The sequence below is a fragment of the Chlamydotis macqueenii genome, chromosome 1 (genome assembly GCF_036417535.1).
Source record: "Chlamydotis macqueenii isolate bChlMac1 chromosome 1, bChlMac1.mat, whole genome shotgun sequence".
Taxonomy (NCBI): domain Eukaryota; kingdom Metazoa; phylum Chordata; class Aves; order Otidiformes; family Otididae; genus Chlamydotis; species Chlamydotis macqueenii.
In genome coordinates this window covers 52,190,821-52,204,539 of record NC_141556.1, presented here as the reverse complement: position 1 = coordinate 52,204,539, position 13,719 = coordinate 52,190,821, and the positions used below count along the sequence as shown (strand labels likewise).

Here is a 13,719-nt window from a genome sequence, read left to right as displayed (position 1 = left end):
ATGATTTCTAAAAGTTATGCTGCATTTGTGCCAGATGCTGAGCTGCTGTAACTTGGAATATGACACAGAACTGGTTTATCTACCTTGACTGGGGCCCTTTAGCATCTAAATCAATTTATTCCGTGCCCCTGTGACAGAGGGCACTTGATGATCTACTGCATAAAATGAACTGACAAGATCAGAAAACATCAGGAAGAAAAAATGGGTTCCAAGGAGCAGACCTCTGCTAAAGGAGCACAGGCCGGACAGACACTGTACAGGTTGCCACCATGGGCATGTCTCCATTGCCTGACCCAGTGCAAAACTACGTGATGCAGGCAAGTTTCCCCTTTGCCTCCTAAAGCACTGGTTTACATGATCCAATGCAGAATTTAGGGAGAGCCAGTCCCTTGCCTCCCATTCCTCTGCTGCAGCTCTGTGACCAAGTAAATGCCTAGAGCCACAGCCTAGGGCTGTGAGTGAGCGGGATAGATCCCTTGAGTTACCTCTTGTGTCCATATATCTAAAATCTGAGACAAACCATAGCATCCTGAATAAAGTCTTCTGAGATTAAGGACAGGGAGATAATGGGAGACAAGGGGCTGGCCCTGTTCTGGGACTGTCCTAGTCACTTAGAAACAACTAGTCCACTGAGCGAATGAGCTGGCTATGCTTCTGAAGCCTCAGAAGTTAAGTGCAGCTCATCCTGCATTGTCTTCATGACACAGAAATAGATACTGCATTTTGTGCTACAGAATAGTTCTTGAGCCTTAGGGTAAAATATTTTGTACTTACCAGGTACTTTCAGCCCACAGGTCTGAAAAAGGGTAAGTACAGTCACTTCTTGGGAAGGTGACTGATCACTGCTGTGTTAAACAGCATCAGCCTGGCCTTTGTTGCACCGCTCTGTGCTGAGATCACTGCTTGCACTGTAATTGATACCACCTTAAACTGTCCTGGATGATCTGCGACTTCTACCTGTTTTGTTCATGGAGTGAAAACTAATCTTCCCAGTTATCATAGTTAAGAAAAAATGTAGTGCCACAGAGGTTTGTGTTTTTTTTTTTTTTCCTCAGTGATTTGAATTCACATAGTTGTTTAAAACAGATAAAACACATAAATGACCAATTTATCTTCACTTACTGCTTGAAGTCACTATTTAAGCATTGAGCAGTCATTTAACTGTAATTTTGATATGAAGTGAAAGTTTGGGCCAGGTGATATCAATTGATCTACAATCTACAATGTCAAGATGAGTTTGCAATGGAGGGAATATCTCACTGTAAGAGGTTTAGAGACAAACATTTTAAAACTTTACCAATGAACCCTTGCTAACTAACCTCCCATGACTGCTACAGAGCTACAAAGTAACCCTTGCTGCTTTACTTTTTTCTATATGCTGCTTGTTTTAATTGGCATCACTAATTAACATAATTCATTAATTTTGAGTAATATTTTCTCTGGGATCATATACTATCCTCTGCTAGTTAGACTCTCAGACAGGGCCCTGTCTCTGTAAAAGCAGCAAGATAATTCTTGGTGTCTCAATCACACTCCTGCACCCTGATCCTTCATCTCTCCCGGCTAAAAGCTCACCGGACAAAGAAATGAAGCTGATATTGATTCCATGGGAGTGGGAGTGCTCCACGCTGTCCAAATTACATGAAGCATCTGGCAGGGTCAAGAGACAAAACAAGAAGGAACATTAAACAAAACTAAAACCACAACAGGAACAATATTTTACAATGTGAAAACACAAAGCATCCACAGTAGTGATGGATTTTGGCCCTTTTTTGGCCTGCATTTAAATTTGCTTCCACCTGACTGGTCTGTTTGCTTTCTGAACAAATAAGGTAAACAGACAATAACTAATGAATACCAAACAGCAAATATTTAATATGCATAATTTATTTTAAAGTTTATTGCGTCACATTATACAAGCATTAAACATGGCTTTATGTTGATGATTTTTTTTTTAAAGTGTGAAAACTTGACATTCTTCTCCATAGGATTTTTCTATTTACAAATAAACAATATCTCTCTGTATACTTTATATATATATATATATATTTTATATATATGGTAAATAACATAACTCCCCTCAGAAAGATTTAAAATAAAAAAGAACTGATTTGTAAACAGCGTTTCTGCTGTAGTATTTAGTGGCTTGAACACAGATGATATTCTATACCTAGGCTTTTTCTTTTGCCAAAGTGTCCAGGTTGTTCATTTACATTTTTTATTCTAAGATCTGTAAAACCAATATGGGACAGAATGCAAAAAACGTAGCAAACAGGCTGAAAAACAGTCCTAATATACAATTTTTTTCTTGGTTTTAAAAACTGGTGTATAACTGCCCATGAAGTACATGCTTGCTGTCAAGGGTGGTCTATGGAGATCAATCCTATGCTGTTTGCAAGATGATTTCACAGTAAATCCTTTGATGTGTGCTGTCCTGCTTGCTATGTAAAATGTCTGTGGCATGCATTGAGGTTGCATTTTTTCTCATTCCCTTGAAGGTAGTGCTCTTGTGGAGCTGGAATAAGTAAACAACATGTAGGACGGTCACCTGGAGGTTTGAACAAAGCCCATCATCAGATCAGAAAGAAGGGAATGGCATAAGTTTGCTATCTAGACACCACTAAAATTCCATTTATATTATTAGTCTATTATTTGTAGAATATTTTCCTAATTAATAAATTAAAAGGGGTCATCTTTCCTGAGTGTTCTGCTATAGAGCTCTGAAGGACTAAAGGACAATCTTTTCTGCAGACCAGCAGCACAGGAACCTCAGTGGGTTGACTGGTCAACATTAAGCAACAGAAATGTACTCTGGATCTGCTCAGGATCAGATCAGAGCCGCTTTCAGCATCATACTCAGAACAAGCTTGGTAAGCAGCCAGCTCGTGTTCTCATTTAGAGCAGAACAGGACATAAATTCTAGCAATGTATTACCATGAAAATTCATCATAATGTAGTTATGCTGAAAAGTAGTCTCAAACACAATTATTATCTATTGTATTTCTGCTGCACTTTATTTGTTTTGGCACATTATATTTCAGTGGTTCCTCTGAAGTGGAAGTCAATTTATATTCTACTAGGTTTCAGTTCAGTTCTGGGAAGTTATTGAGATCAACATTGACAAAGCTATATCTTACTGCAGGAGTTCACAAAGGTTCACACTCATATGGGTGGCACTGATTTTAAGCATGACTCACATCTCACTTTACTACTTAGCAAACAGTTTCTAAGCTCTTGTCATCTGATGTTTTAATCAGAGGGTATGCAAACTCATCCAATTGCTCATGTGAATTTGGTCTGAATGTGATTTTTGCACAGCGATCCTGCCTGAGAGTCCCCAGACTACAAGTGCAGTACACACCCGTAGGTGGTGGATGGTGAATACTAACCCATCTGGTGTGTGTGTATCAGAGGATGACATTGCCTAAATCCCCACCCCCGATTTACAGAAACAGAAATATTCCCATTTCTCCACTGCCCACATAGGATGTGTCCCCAGTTGCTGTAAGCTGGAGCAAAGATGAACAAGTTCACTTCCTCATTAGGCAGGAATACACCTCATACACTAGTTGTGCTCCACACTCAATTTGGCACTGAGTCAACAGAGAACAGACTACTCCTGAAATTCTTTCAGTCCTTATGTTGCCCCATGGGACCTTCAGGCTTGGGCCAGGAGCATCTGATAAATGGGAGCTGCTGTGCCATTTATTCTCTTCATGTAGAATGATAGGTCACTACTGGAGGTTCCTTGCTGTGAGGAAGCAAAGTGTAGGCAGGCAGTGGCTACAGAGATGAAGGTACATACATTTTCTTCCACTCTCCTCCTTCCTCAAGCCGTATTACCTTTCATTAAAACCTTCCCTTGGCATGGAAATAGCACAGTTCTCCCTTGCAGTGGAAAGAAGCTGATAGATTTAATTTGACAATATGGTGTCTTGGTGCAAGTGGTCCTGAAGTCTTGGCTTTTGAACTTCCTTCTTTGTGTTGTGGCTGATTATGCCACTGCATGTTCTACAAGAATTGAACTGTCATCACTTTGAAGCAAGAGGTGGTAGAGCTTTCATACCACTCAGCATTTTGATTCATGTTGCTCCATCCAACACTTCTGCAGTCTTCAGACCTACAACTCCACTATTTTGGTTAATGATCTGAGAAATTTTTAATTTAATAATGTTAAAGAATTTGCAAAAGGCTATAGACAGTGGCCCATTTCACCCAAATCTAATTCTGCAGCCTGTGTAGCATTGCTCTGCATGACAGATTTCAAGCTATTTCATACTACAGTCTGTTGTTTTATTTTTCTTCTCCACCCCTTCATAGATAACAGAAGGATAAATAAAGAAAATGTTACAAGTATAGAGTTTCTGGATGACTGTTTTCTTTTGCTCTGCTGACCTTGTTAATCTGTTGAGTTTTTTTTGTTTGTTTTACTTATGCAGATAGGTCTTCAAGACACAGTCTGTCTTCTGTTATCTGTCTCATATACCCTAATCCTGACGAGACCTCAATGCGATCTTGCAATATAAATACATGGGCAGTTCTGGGCAAGATGCCCTAGCCTGATTTGTTTCCTTCAGAGACCAGACAGTCCTATAGCTAAAAAGGCACTGTTCAAATCTTTAAAACGTATTATAATCTTTTCACAGTAGCATTTCCAAATAAATGACCCTCCAGTTAGATATCTCTGGCCACATTTAGATGCTTGTCTATTTGTCAGCCTTTCTGCACACCTAAATTTTTCATCATTGTTAGACCAGTTGATTAGACTCATGATCAAGCATCTCCTCCTAAAAAATACTTCAGTATTCTTGGAGTAATGGAAATGGTCAACATATGTGACCTTAACTCGTGATAAATGTCAGCTAACACATTCAGTCCACGGTGGAAGAGGGCAACGTTGCCATGCATGTGCTGCAGGTGGTGGCCACGCACATGGACAAGCACTGTTGTGTTACCAGTGTGCAGTCAGTGGTTATGAAGTAGCAACTTGGTCATGAGAATGAGCCATAAGACCACTGACTTTTGTAAAGCACTGTAAGATATATAACTGCTTTGAAGTTCATGGCCTTGAATTTAAGTCAGGGCCTGGGAGCTTCCTGGAAAGAGAGCAGAGACTTAAGCATTGGACTGATCTGCTCATGCTGACATTAGCTCTGGAGAAGACTAAGCCTTGCAAGACCTCTAATTTCAAAAGGCTTGTGACAATACCCACCCTATTAAACATGGGCACACATGTGTGAGTGCACACAACACTGACTATTTCTTTCAGTGCACTCTCCACTGTAGAAAACCAGGAAATTTTTATAAACAGAATTCCTATCTTCTTTTAAGCAGTTTCTTCCTCACCCCATCATGGCCACTCATTGTGATAAGATTTTCCATTCTTCTTCCTTTCCTTCCTCTCTTTCTGCAGACGTTCTAGTTCAGCTTCATACATCATTTCCTGAATCAAGTACTTTTCTCTCCTCATCCGATCTCTCAGATCTTTTGGGAGATCTGGGATTAAGTAGGAAATCAGGTGTTTTATGCAAAAGACAAGGTGCTGTGAAAACAACAAAAAAAAAAACGAATGAAAAATTAAAATCTTAGGAAGAAAACAAGTACTTTCCATATCTTTTGAAAACTCTTTCCATCCAGTCACAAAAATAAGCTGTGTTGGAACTAAATCTATTACTAAATTTGAATAAAAGAAACCATGAAGATTTTTCCTCACAAAATCTCCAGCCAAAGTGAGTGCTGTATGTATCTCAGCAAAGATTACGAGTGTCTAGGTTCAAATAAGGCCTCAAAACTGTTGTATGACCATGTGTTCAAACTCCTGAGGCCATGCTTTGCTGTAAGGTTGTTTGGGCAGGGCCTGGTATTAGTGGATTGCACAGCAGGAAGAGGAGGATCAAATGATAGAATACTTTCCTGTTACCAGAGAACCCTTGCATCAGTTTCGGAGACAATGAATTACCTATGCAACACAAAACATTTTTCTTATACTATGCTTCTCACTCAAAGCCATATTGCCATTTATTGAACATCATAATTAAATACAAAGTAACTGATCCTTTGTCCCTCATGTTTAGGCATGCCACAGCAATGGGAGAGGATTGCTTGAGTGTCCTTTTTTTGTTTGAACAAAGATGCTGCTTGGACATTTACTCAGTCCACTTGAGAACAGAAGTAGAGAAACAGAAAATCCTCCATCTCAGAAAGGACACTAACTCTAGATTGGAGAAGTAAAGATATTTTGTCTTCTCCAAGTAGAACCCTTCTTTCAAAGCCACCGAAAAGAAAATGTAACATGTTTTCCCATTTATTCTTCCCTCATGTGAAATAAACCTGCAATATTTAAATTGCTTGGGTTTTTTTTTGCCAAACTTAAAAAAAAAAGAAAAACAGCAGCTTCTGTCAGCACTGTATTTGAATACTCAGTTTAGACTGGACAAATATTTCCTTTTGCAGTGATAAGAAATACTTGTGTTTGTTTTTGAAGGAGGTCAAGATAGCCAAACTCACCACGCCCACTTGCTCAGTGACTAAAAGGTGTCTGAGCTGGGGTAGTTACTTAATTTGTGAAAAAACCTACCTTGAATCACTTATCTCTTAGTTCAATCTTTTACTGCAATTGCTGTAGCAATCACAATACACCCATTAGTGTTCTCCACAGAGAAAGACCGTCATGGTTTCTGCTGCAATTACCACTTTGATTTCATAAGTATAGCTAGGGAAACAGTTTGGAGTGCCAACAAACAGTAGCCCCTGTTGAGGGAAACAGCTATGAACCAGCCTATGGCTTTGATCGGGGCAAAGCAAAGTCAATTCTCTTGTGCAAGTATTGGACAGACACAAAAAGCTATTATGCAGTAGGTCACAAATTTAGCTGGGCACAAAGACTTCAGCAGGGCTGATTTTTCTTGCCTCATTTATCTTTGCTCTTATGCCATGCTGCCTTTATGCCAAGCGTTTATCAAGAAGCCAGGCTCTCTTCAATCTTAAAACTCCTTAGGTGGGCCTGCCAAGGCCATTGTTGTAGACCTTTTTGGAGACAGATACCCTGGCTCTCAGTACCGACAGCTCAAGAAACAAAGAAGAGATCAAGCCTAGCAGGCCTCTGTCAAATCTTTCTTTCTTTCCCCTAATGTTTCCCTGGGTGTGGCAGGGAGGATGGAAGATTTGATCTCCTTAGGACCAGTCTCTAATGAGTTTGCCCAGTGTAGAGGAAGGAGAGAGCCCAATTGGTAGTGTCTTATTCCCCCTTTGTCTGGGAGGGGCTGAAAATAACAATCAGGGAGAATTCACTGCAGAGCTTGGGCTTCTGCTGAACCACCAAGACATCCCTACAGAAGAAATAATCTAGAAAATGTTTCCCCTTCACCTTTCCTCTACTTCAAATGCTTCTGTTCTGTGATCCAAAGAGGTGCTTTGAAAGCTCAGTTCAGAATGAATTTACACAGTACTGTGAGTCAGAAATCCAGTATGTGCTCAGGAACATTATGGCAATAATTTCTGGCGATTACAGCTTCCATATTTGTATTGGATGCCCTGTTGCTATGATTTCAGAGCAGAGGATTGAGTAAAGAGTTTTTAAAAATTGTTTGTTCCCTGTTTGGCTTCTTCACAGTGTAAAAGGCATTTCAAACTGCTTGTGCCGGAGAGATGTTGAGCCCTTGGTTTCCGGCAGGGATATTTAGGCACCTGAAACTCAGGTCTTAAGAGCTGCATTTTATTTTGAAAATGATCTCATCCTATTTATGTACACTCCTGTATTTCTTTTTCAAAATCAGCATGGGAATACCAGTCATGTGAAGCTGGCATTATCTTCTCTGGTTTGTCTTAAAGACTTCTGAGATACTGACAGTAAGTACTAATATTATGAACATTGGCAAAGGTATTGAATCCTTTTCACTGCCATCAATTAACGCTTTGTGATGCTAAAAATTCTGGGGAAATGAATGGTATTAAAAAACAGAGAAAAAAGCTAGATGTATAAATACTGTAACTTAAACTATCTTCATTTTTCAGTTGTTCAGATTTCATCTTTTCTTCTCATGCTCCTTCACCCCTTCCTCACACACTAGTCAGCTTGTGGCTTCTCAGCTTACCCAGGATACAAACGCCAAAACTCCAAAAGTTAATAAAAGCTTCATTTATTTCCCCTCTTTGCAAGTCACTGTTAAGGCTTTCAAAGCGCTGCATTCCCCCCTTCCCCTTTTTGTTAAGACCTAAATATCTGTGTCTGTTTGGAAAACAGATCTGAGAATACAAAGCACAATATAAATAGCAGAACCTAACATGAAAATCTCAACAGCTGCCATCATAGATCAGCCCAATGAAAAAGCTTCAAAGGGAAATTTGTTTCATTTTGTTGTTTTTGTTAAAATAGAGAAATAGACACACTTGCCACCTGAATAGTCACTGACCTCAAATACAATAATGAAAGCCAACCGTGCTGCTAAGACGTGCCAGAACTGCAATGTGTAACCGTAGGGCACTGGGGAGTGAGGAGGGTCTCGGTAGTCCCTGTACCTGAAAGACAAGCAGAGTATGGTAGTTACCAAGCTCCTGCCCTGCTGACTGGGAGGAGGCAAATTCAAAACTCTTGATCATTGCATTTTCTGCACCAAATTATCTCAGTTCAGACTGTACAAGTTGCCACAACACCACTTGCTTCTTAGGCTATGCCTACACTAGTGTTTTCTTTCAGATCACGTGCGTGCTTTTGAAGCAAATATCCTGATAACCTCTGCTTGCCATGCTTTGGTTCACCCAAATGGGTTTACTTTCAGATGAAACCTAACAGTAAGATGCACGCCAGGAGTGCACTTCGCGCTCCAGCTGCTAATGGAAATCCAGTGCAAAGGACCAGGCCAGTGCCTGTAGGAAGCAAAACTGCTGAAGCAAGTTGCTGAGTGCTCAGCACCAGTGGTTTGACCCTACAGCACCTCCCTTGGCAGAGCAACATGTGCCTTGCAGGCACCTCCTCAGAACATGGAGCAGAACATTGGAACATAAATGTCCCCAGTTTTGTCAGCCTGACAGATCTCCCAAAATCTATTTAAAACTGCCTCATGGGCTCCATCTGGCCCTTGGTCAATCAGTTGGCCATCCCTGGTGTAAAGCATGACTCATCCTTAATTTAGTGGAGCCAGAAATGCACCTCTTCATATACCAACAGGGCAACGACTGTGTAAGAAAGGGATCTAGAGTCTTGTCTCACAGAATGTTTCTTTAAAGACTTTAGGTCTCAATAAACTAACTAGAGATATATATTGGGAAAGTTGGATCCAGGAAGACTCCAAAACTACATTAACAAATCATGAATCTGTTTAAGTCACACATTCTGGAGTTAATTTCTACTAGCACTAGAAATATGTTAATTCCAAAATACTATTGCAGAAACTTAATTTAAGAGTAGTGTAAAAACTGTTTTCTCCTTAATCTGTTTCCTGTAGATGGGACAGAAAACCCATTAGAAAAAATATTGAAAGTACCATAGTGAATAATACACTTAAACTTGACCTCTAAGTTAGTTTTAAGAAACTAAAGGAAACTCAGATAAGCAAAAGAAATAAACAGTTATTTAATCTCTATGATAATCTGCATTACTCCCTGAAGGTTCACCTTCTTAGCTTGCAGAAGACACTACACAAAATGAAATAAACTGTGTCTTGACATCTTAGTCAGTAACAAACCTCTCTCAAATTGCAGTATCTTTAGTGCAAGTTCTTAAAACTGAGATGATCTTTCCTTCTGCAAACAGCATTCTGACTTCATAGTTTAGGATGTTCTACAATATCCTAAGCATCCTGAAAACAGAAATCCCTGGACCAAGTTCCAAGTCTGTAGAGTATGTCTCCTTTTTGTACTTGCTAGGAACTAAGCACTACACATGAAGAAATGGGATAACCTTTTATAAATAAACATAATAAATAACATGGCACCATCCAGGTGCCAGGTGAGCAAAAGTTAACTGAATATGGCCACTGTTTTGTGTTCAGACTGCCTTCCTGGAAAAATGCCTACACTATTGCACAGTAGAACACAGTATTTCCTTACCTCACTATCAATATCTGGCTTCAAGTGCAATTAAAATGACTGATGTTTCAGCAGAATTCAGGTGGGTTAAGTAGCTGATAAACTCGGCTAAAGAAAGTAAGACATTAATTTTCTTTCAAGAGTAGATATACGTAACAATTCAATGTTTCCCAAAAGAGCAGATTTATCTTCTGGAGATTTATGGCACCAATTTTAATAGTGTTCTGTTTATGGGATATTGAAGGGACAATTTTTTATCAATGGGATTTCCATGATCAGCTTTACATAGCAGCAACCTCAGGCTTGAAGTTGAGAAAAAAGGAATTAAAGAGGAGGAAGAGAATGATCAGAAATACAAAACATTATTAAACAGTGCTATGGCAAACAATGTGGAATGGAGTATTCTCAAAGTGGACCTGCTCCACATAAAATGTTATCTATGGATTCAACATTGGGATGTTTTTTCTGCCAAATAAATTGCAACAGTCTTAAATATCAGTTAGTTAAACAAAAGCATTAATGCACACCCCTCCACCTCATTGTGCTATACCACTCAAACTTATTATTAATAAAAATGCCACAATATCACAAAGTCTCATTGACTTTTGCTGTATCACAGAATATCATTTTTTCTTTAGGCAGTTATGAAAGAATATTTAAATTCACCACAGTGACAAACACTGGGAATAAGTGTATCTACAGGTACCAGGACTCATGTTCGTAAATCAGTGTTGCAATAAAAAATGGTAGCTCTACTTGTCATTTGGTATTTTTGGTTGAGACTCCATTTAAGACTTTTAAGTAGATCTTTGATTCTTTGGACAATTAGAATCAATCAGTTGCAAATCTGTCATTACAGACTAGTCTCAGACTATTTCCCCAATCTGTTGGCTGAGGACAAAGACATAAAGATAATTAACTGCTCCTTTTATTTTGATTCAAACCAGAAGTATATGATTATTACGAATAATTACACCTGTAAGCAATGACATAAACGTATTAACCATTCAGCAATTAGGAAGTGCTGGATTTGAGGTTTCGTAAAAGTAAGTTAGGACAGACCCTGTTTATACCTGGCAGACCTGTGAAATTACTCAGTGTGGTCACTTCTGTGCAACCTTGACTTCCTTGTGCATGTGCTATGATATAATGTGATTACAGTTTCATCTCACTTGTCCATAAATAATCGGTCACCCATTATCAGCACTTTGATACCATATTTCTCCATGATGGTTGTGTCTGATTCACGCCATGACACCATACAAATCCTGCATTAGGAACACCTGTCAGATATCCCCTTTTCAGCTTTTCCTGTATCAAAGGAAGGAATAATGCAGCTAACAGCCTTGAATAGTGCAGTTAATTCTTTCCATTACTGTTCTTTAAGTTCTGAAAATTAGTTCCAGCCCTGAGTTTACCATGATGCTTCTCCCTTGCAATGTCTTAAAGCAGAGAGGTATTTTCATCAGATACTTACCTGCAATATTTTAATGGTGAACCAGAGAATTCACTTCCATTTGATGTTGGCTCTGAACGGTTTTCAAAGTCAGACACCAGAAATACTGACAAACTGGCATTAACATAGCCAACCATACACCTGGAGAGGAAAAAAAAATCCTATAGTCAGGACACAGCAAGGTTTTTTCATTAACTGTTGTACCCAGGAGGATGTTCTCTGGGTTTCATGAAATCCATAGTATAACTGTGATGCTTATTAATATCTGAAAGGGATGTTGAGGCAATATAAAGGAAATGCTCAAGTAGGTCGGATAATAAAGGTGAAGCAATGGTAGATTTCTATGGGAGAAGAAATGGTGAAGACTGGAACTAGTTACTTTTGAAAAGAAAAGTCACCTAAAAGGTGACACAATAGAGGGGACAAAATAATGAGTAGCACTAAGAAGATAATCAGGGCATCCCCACTGTTACCCTCATGATACCAGCACAAAGGGACATTAAATCAGATGGAAAGACAATACACTTAAAACAGCTTTTTACAAAATGTCCTGTTAATCAGAGGAACTTGGTACTTAAAGATGCCAGAGTGGTTGAGCACTGGGAGGGTCAGGCAGAGTTTGGAGAACACTGAGTAGGAGAATGTACATCACCTGACGAAGGGCTGTGGGAGTCACTAGAAGGCTCAAGGGTGGTGTTCATAAAGCTTCACATATGTCAAATGTATTGTGCTGTTCACTCTGCACTGCCCAAGCACAGGTAAGTCTAGGCACACTGGTCAGCTTCGTGCAGAGTATACTGCACAGTGAGAGTTGGGCTTTTTTTAAACTATAGATTTTACAATCTTTGAAAAATTACATCTAAACACCATCTGGATTTGTCTCAAAATCTCCATGCAGATTGGATGTGAAACTTAATTTAATGACAATATTTTTCTAGTATCACTGGGTGTCATATGGATCAAATACCTACAGACATTTTTGGAAAGAAAAAAAGAACCTCTCATTTAAGTTATTCAGTAGCAGATGTTCTTGATTCCTTGATTTGAGGAAATTCAATATTCTTGTGGATTTTTGAAGAGCTTCCTGCATTTGTAACAATGCTAATTAATAACAATATCCAGAATGCTGACATAAATAGTTTTTATCTAAGTTGGCTCCTTCAAACGATTAATATTTGATGGTTTCATCTGAGACATTCACTCAGAAAAGCAGCAAAGGTGTGAAAACACTGTGCAAGAGATTTGTGCAAAGGTGGTAAGAGCTTCCTCTCTGAGCCAAGCTACTTCCCCTATGCAGAACTAGTTTCCAAGCCAGTGAGTTATATTTGAGTCTTCATAAAATTAAAATTTATAAAGGTGCTGTTTTTTTCATGTGTGGTGTTCCTGAGAAAATCAGTAGCAAGGAAAGTTGCTGACAGTGCCTCCATGTCCTATGGATCTTCACAATGGCACAAGCAGAGGCCCATGCTCAGGAACAACTGGCACCAGACCAAACACTTTACCCGTGAAGAGACTTTAACTCTTCATGAAAACAAATAGAACATTTCTCATGGCACCTACTAAAATGCCCAACTCCTTGCAGGACAGCAAGTTAGCACCACTGCTAATCAGGAGCTGCCACACCAGCTGCCCTTCTTCTGTCAGTGTGATTAAACAGTATCGACAACCAAAAGACAGCAAAAAAGCAGCAACGGAAGAACTTGCTTTCTGTAGCAGGGAAGAAAAATCAATCTGCCTTACGTCTAACAGCAGAATGTAAGCTCTCTGTCACTGTCTACTGTTTAGCTTGTGTTTCTTTGAACAGTAGGGTGCTTGCTAATAGAGCTGCTAGGAGATAATTTGCAAACTGTGTCTATTTGTGTTCAGCTGGATTCAATGACCTTCCCCACGTCCAACAGCCTGGGTTTCACAAGTTGCCATGCAGCAGCTATACTCGTACTTGCTGGTAGCGTGCGCACACTAATGCAACCTCAGTGTTTAGCAACACTGAAAGAAAATCCACTTAGGCAGCAGGGATTCACTTCACAAATGTCTCCTGAAAGATTTAATCTAAGGACTCTAGTTTTAGAAAAAAAAAAAAAAATTACTTTGCTCTGTAAGTATATCTTGATTTATTAGTTGGGAATTGCTTTGTCTTGTTAGGTACTACTTTTTTTGAGCAATACATGCTGAATACTACATCAGAAAAAAAAAAAGCCTAGTGAATAAGTTTAAAATGCTCATTAAATCCATAACAG

General features: G+C 39.2%; 1 protein-coding gene across 1 annotated transcript in view; it reads right to left on the bottom strand.

Annotated features, from left to right (window-relative positions):
• Positions 1 to 1,869: 1,869 nt before the first annotated feature.
• ANO4 (anoctamin 4) overlaps positions 1,870 to 13,719 on the bottom strand; it is a 124,613-nt gene continuing 112,763 nt past the window's right edge. The window contains exons 25-28 of the mRNA XM_086740075.1: positions 11,504 to 11,623; positions 8,412 to 8,517; positions 5,347 to 5,542; positions 1,870 to 2,548 (exon numbers count right to left, since the gene is read on the bottom strand). Coding sequence (XP_086596201.1) covers positions 5,351 to 5,542; positions 8,412 to 8,517; positions 11,504 to 11,623 — 418 coding nt within the window. The 3' untranslated portion in view covers positions 1,870 to 2,548; positions 5,347 to 5,350. The remainder of the gene's footprint in view (positions 2,549 to 5,346; positions 5,543 to 8,411; positions 8,518 to 11,503; positions 11,624 to 13,719) is intronic.